Source organism: Poromitra crassiceps (assembly GCF_964638095.1).
Source record: "Poromitra crassiceps genome assembly, chromosome: 3".
Taxonomy (NCBI): Eukaryota; Metazoa; Chordata; class Actinopteri; order Beryciformes; family Melamphaidae; genus Poromitra; species Poromitra crassiceps.
Window position 1 is genome coordinate 13,999,801 of NC_139625.1, and position 6,000 is coordinate 14,005,800.

Below are 6,000 nucleotides of genomic sequence, written 5' to 3' on the forward strand. Positions count from 1 at the left end.
AGCAGGCTCTGTAACGTTAGCCTCGGGAGTCGGGCTTATCGCTGGGGAAAAGACCTCTAGCCGCCAGGGCCGGATGAAACACGTCCTATTAACAGGTTATGTTTGTTTCTAAGTGATTAATATGTTTCTCCGCAAACGCGGCGATGTTTTGCGAGACACTGGTTCTGCATGAGCGTCACTGCCCCCAGAAAGCAGGCCCGCCCACAACACTCATGATTGGTTCTCCAATGCAAGGCTTCCAACAGCACCACCTAACGTTATGAAAATATTTAAATAATAATATTCTCAGTCTTAAGGTAGTGAAACGGATTAAGACTGAGAGCTGAGTCTAGTTGCTATGTTAGGGTTAGGCAAGTTTAAAAAATGGTTAAGGTGAGGGGGGCGGGGGAGGTCAATGGATTCTGGTACTCTTGAGTCTTGGGCATGTTAAATAACATACTGAAGATCTAGGAAGATCTCAATTCCGGAAAGGGGTCGTTTTCAAGATGGCAGCTGCCTGCCAGGAGGTTAAAATGGCTATATCTCAATTACTATTCAACCGAGAAAAGTGGTTTTGGTGTCTACCTCTGAGTTTTAGGGCTCAAGATATACAACTGAACCAGTGAAATTTACCATCAGTTAATTATTTATTGACAAACCCAAAAGGTGAGGCCCCAAATTCCAGGGGAATAGGGTCAAAAAATTAAATAATAGATATCATGAAATTCCCCAGTTGATTACTTACATTAAGACAATATTTTTTTGTGTTACAAGAAAACTAACCAATATGAAAACTAACCAATATGTGTGGCGGCCTGGAACAACCCTTCATGTGTCGCTGCTACGCATTGTTGTTAATGAGCCAAAGAAGGTTGAAAATAAATGTTGCATTTGGAATTTTGAGTGATTTGGTTACTTTCATATAGTACATCATGGTGAATAATTATTTTCATAAAATAAAAGGGAAAGTGTTTATTTTTATGCTTTTGGTGGAATGTCGCTGTACAAAATACCATGTTGTGTTATGTTTAAAGGCATTTTTCTCACATTTTACTTTTAGAACATATAACATTAAAATACTCATAACATTTGATGTGAGAGAACTATCTCAGTCATTCAAAAAGTTATATATGGGGGAGTTTCTAATTTATGGAAATATAATAAAAAAGTTGAAAATGTCATATTCCCACCACATGAAGGGTTTTGCAGGCCACCACACTATATGAAGAAAATAAAAGGAAAAAAATGGGGGGGAAACACCTAAGCCTAAACAAATTGATACAAAATGTTATTCAATGGATTCTGGGCATGGTAAATGACATACTAAAAATCTAGGAAAATCTAAATTCCGGAAAGGGGTAATTTTCAAGATGGCAGCTGCCGAGAGCTTAAAATGGCTATATATCTCAATTACTATTCAAGCATCTTGAATCTTGAACACTTACTGGTTGGACATTCACCCACACAGGGAAAAGTGAAGAAACATGTCAAATAATCCCATGAAGAGTCAGTTGAATTTTGCAGCGATGGGAGCGATCAGCGCTCGCTCCCATCTGATGCTTCAGCTCGGGTACATGCCTGCATGATGCGCCACCAGTGAGAAGTCCCCCGACAAGTAGTCCTCAGCTCCAACTTCTCAGTCCAAAACGCATGAAAGCTCATTTTGGGGTCATCCCTATGTTCCCCGGGTCCTATGTTCCCCGGGTCCTATGTTCCCCGATTTTAACACTCTCCGTAACATTTGGGGTGTCTATCCGCTATGCCGACCACCCGCAATGCCGACCTTAGGTTTAGGCGTGAGGGGTGGGAGAGGTTAGGTTTTGGGTTAGGGTCTGGGGGAGGTTAGGAAGGGTTATATGTTCCCCGGTCCCACAAAAACGGGGAACATAGGACCCGGGGAATATAGGACCCGGGGAACATAGGTACGCTCCCAAAGCTCCAGTCCAAATCCAAGTCCGAGTCATCAGTGCTGCAAGAGCAAGTCGAGTCACGAGTCGTGAAAACGTGTCCAGGACTCGAGTCGTGACTCGACTACGACAAGACTGGTATCAGGTGAGGCTCCAGATGACAGTGAGCGTGGCCATGATGCCGTTCAGGACAGCAACACTGTAGCCCACATGGAAGCCCTGGTCTGCTGCATGTCTGGACACACACGCGCGCGCGCACACACACACACAGACACACACACAGACACACACATGCACACGCACACACACACACACACACACACACACACACACACACGTAAATATATGTGATTTCCTGTTTTTATTAGGTTGTCTTTTCCAGATTTTTCTCCTATTTTCTCCCCAATTGTACTTGGTCAATTCCCCCTGCTGTCCCGGTCATTGCCTCACCACCTCTGCTGATCTGGGGAGAGTTGTAGACTAGCACATGCTTCCTCTGATACATGTGCAGTCGCCAGCTGCTTCTTTTCACCTGACAGCGAGAAGTTTTTCACCCGTCAGGACGTAGCGCGTGGGAAGAGTCCGGAGGAGGCGCTAGTGTAGCGACCAGGACTTACCCCTCCGGCCTCCCACCCGCAGACACGGCTAATTGTGTCTGTAGGAACATCTAACCAAGCCGGAAATAGCACAGGCAGGAATTGAACCCGCGGTCTCCTCGGTGGTAGGCGAGTGCTTTTTACCTCTACACTAGCCAGCAGCCTCAAAGGGTGTTTATTTTAACCGGCTGATGAAAACACTCCGTGCTCTGCATATATGTTATTACATAAACTGGACAAAAGCGTTCAGCGATGAACAGAAAATATCGGCCCCTCTTCGCCCTCTCTCTGATGCCAAACAAACCAAAACTGATTGACAAGCAGGTGCAGGTGATATGAATTACAGTAATATCACTTAAACCTCAGTGACACATACACACAGCTCCACATGGACACAAACACATGCCCACAACTCCCCCTGGTGACCGAGTATCAGACATGCAAGCTAAATACATCCCTTGCTCGTAAGGTACAATACAGATACTGAGGTTTTGGGACGACGAAATGTCCTGCATACCATATAGCATGGTGTACAAATATATTGACTAGCTGTGGTCAGGGAGGCGCCGCACATCAATCATATCAGAGGTGGATATCATTTATAGCCCATTTTGAATAAAAGTTGAATAATGTTACCTGAGCTGGCACAGTGCCAGGGGTGTTGGGAACAGCATGCCAGGTTTGTAGAAGTCGAGGTAGGTGAGCGTCCATGAGAGGGCACAGCAGATGAATCCAGCTGACACTGACAACACCAGGATACTCCAGAAACCTGCTCACAGACAGACACACAGGCGGGTCTTTCTCACACTCTTGAATCCAAGGCTGATGGACTCATAGTGGTTTGGATTTTGGTTGAAGAAAGTTCTTGAAAAGTAACTAAAGCCCACACCCAAAATCTGTGTCAAACCTTACATCTAATGGTAAAAACCATGCAACTGAAATTGTCATAATATATTATAAACAAGTACATAATATATATACAATATATACATAATATAATATATTGTTTGATCTTTGGTGCCAGGTGATGTCACTGCACCTGCCAGGCTTTACACTGATTTGGGCTTTACACTGATTTGGCCTTCTTTACACTGATTTGGCCTTTACACTGATTTGGCCTTTACAATGATTTGGCCTTTACACTGATTTGGGCTTTACAATGATTTGTCCTTTACACTGATTTGGGCTTTACACTGATTTGGCCTTTACACTGATTTGGCCTTTACAATGATTTGGGCTTTACAGACTCTCCCAGCAAAGGGGCTGGGAGAGTCTGGCTGGGGACGCTTTCTATTGTGGACTAGAGGGGAAAAAGGCTGTTTACAGCCATCCACCGAACGTATCATGCAGGCTGCTTCATTGCATAATCCACATCAATCGTTTTCAGCGTGTTGCAACGAGCTAGCGACTAGCGCTGCTGTTGTTATTGTTTCAAAGGCAGCGGAGCAGGCATTTGAGCTCAGCAGATTCGATACGTACAGCAGCAGAGGCAGACAAATTCCACACGGGGGGCGTGGAAAGGAAATCCAAATATGGTCGCAGCCGCAGTCAGAGCGGGTCGGAGCCAATGCAGAGCTTGCAGGGAGCGGAATGGGATTTCCATCCGGCACCGACTGAAATGGTCGGCACCAATGGGAGAGCTAAGTTCACCATGCTGCTTCAACCCAGTCAGACTAGGGTCAAAGTAGTCTAGCTAGCCAGCCTCCTCTCCCTTCCGTCCGAGAAGTCTGGCGCCGCAGGTCTCCATAACTGGGATAAACCCTCCCCTTGCTCTACTCTGCTCTCCCATTGGAAGCGTTGATTTCAGACGCTGCCGGATTTCCACTCCCCGCTTAAGAAGCTCGGTCATTGGCTCCGACCATGTCAATCAAAGCGGCTTCCGCTCCCTCCTCTGTGTGTGTGACTGTAAATAGTGCCCTGCCGCCTCAGTGAAAACAACAACGCTAACTAGCCAGCAAGCTAACGGCAGAAACCTACACGCTAGCTCGTTGCTACACGCTGAAAACGGCAAGTTGGATTGTTTGAAACTATTTTCCAAGAGCACTGCCGCTAAGCGCCGCCCATCGCAATCCCACTAGACCTGCGGCGCCAGACTCCTCGGACGGAAGGGAGAAAAAGCTGGCTAGCGAGACTAGGGTCAAAGTGAATGGGATTTCTGTATGTGGATTGCGGTTAAATGCATGAAGTAAGGTATGTGTGGTTAACAAAAGTTTATGAAAGAGCGAACAAGGACCACTTTTATGACTTTGAAGAATTTACGCTCCACAAGTCATAAAAGTGGTCCTCGTTTGTGAAGATGATCTTGCTGAACAAACTTTGCTGGTTCATAAACTTTTGTTAACCACAGACCTTATTATTTCATGCATTTAACCGAAATCCCCATAACCTAACCTCCCCCTACGAACCTGACGTGCTACTTCCGGGCTCATTCCTGCGGTACTCTATTCTACAAGGAAGAGTGGAATCTGTAGGAGAGGACGTTAAGTGTGATACTCACCAAGCATCCTGACTTCAGTCCCATCTTCCACTCTCACTCTCTCAGCCCGCAGTTCTGAAGTACAGATTATCATCTCCTCATTCATCAATACTAATATTAATAACAGTTCTGAAGGACAGATTATCATCTCCTCATTCATCAATACTAATATTAATAACAGTTCTGAAGGACAGATTATCATCATCAATATGGCATTTGGCAGAAAGGACATCCTGTGAACTGGTAGCCTAAATGCAAAAGCCTCTTTTTTTCAAGCTGTCAGTGAATATTGCAGCAGACTTGTTTATGGTTGCTATATTTTTGCTACACAAATACACATATATATTTTTAATTATTTGTAGGCTACATCAAGGCAATGCAATGTATTTTTTATATATATAATTAACAATGGAGCCACACATAGGCCTACATTCGTTTTCTCAACTGTTATGAGAGGCGAGCTACCCTAGTTTAGTTTAGTTTAGTTTAGCACCTCAATTACAACTTTAAGTACAGTAGTTGTTCAGTGTAGTACACAACATCATACATACACACAGGCACACACAACTCACACACACGCACGCACACTTATACTTCACACTACTTCCACCTACCTTTCAGGATCGGGTAGAGGAGGGCGCAGAAAGCACCAGCGGCGGCCACAGCGAACGCGGAGCCGAGTGTTGACGACACCTGACCGACACTTCCCCAAACCTCCCTGTCTATCACTGCACTCCTCGGCATTCCGCTGCACTTCACGCACAAAGTTAAGCTAGTTGATTGTCGGTCAGAGAAAGTACCTGGCAGTTTCTTTCCACCAACCCGTTTGCGCCGTGCGCCAAACTCCTAACTTCAGTGTTGGCTGTTCACTGGTGCACTGCACTTCCGCATTCCGATTGTCCCTCGGGGTGTGCCGTCAGTGTAGTTTTTTCGATCTCACTTCCTGTGCTTCACGGCACGCTGATGCGTGATTTCTATTCGCACATAGGTTACGCAATAACCACGCCCTGTGCCCGCCTACGCAGCAGTCAAGCGCCGGAAT

At 45.5% G+C, this 6,000-nt stretch overlaps 1 protein-coding gene across 1 annotated transcript; it reads right to left on the reverse strand.

Moving 5' to 3' along the window:
* Window positions 1–1,917: 1,917 nt before the first annotated feature.
* arl6ip6 (ADP-ribosylation factor-like 6 interacting protein 6) lies at window positions 1,918–5,794 on the reverse strand. The gene is made up of 4 exons (XM_083634055.1): window positions 5,573–5,794; window positions 4,980–5,033; window positions 3,119–3,251; window positions 1,918–2,121 (listed from the first exon to the last, which is right to left on the reverse strand). Exons 1-4 carry the CDS (start codon window positions 5,700–5,702, stop codon window positions 2,028–2,030), a joined length of 411 nt encoding a protein of 136 aa, XP_083490181.1. The 5' UTR covers window positions 5,703–5,794; the 3' UTR covers window positions 1,918–2,027.
* Between the last annotated feature and the right edge of the window lie 206 nt (window positions 5,795–6,000).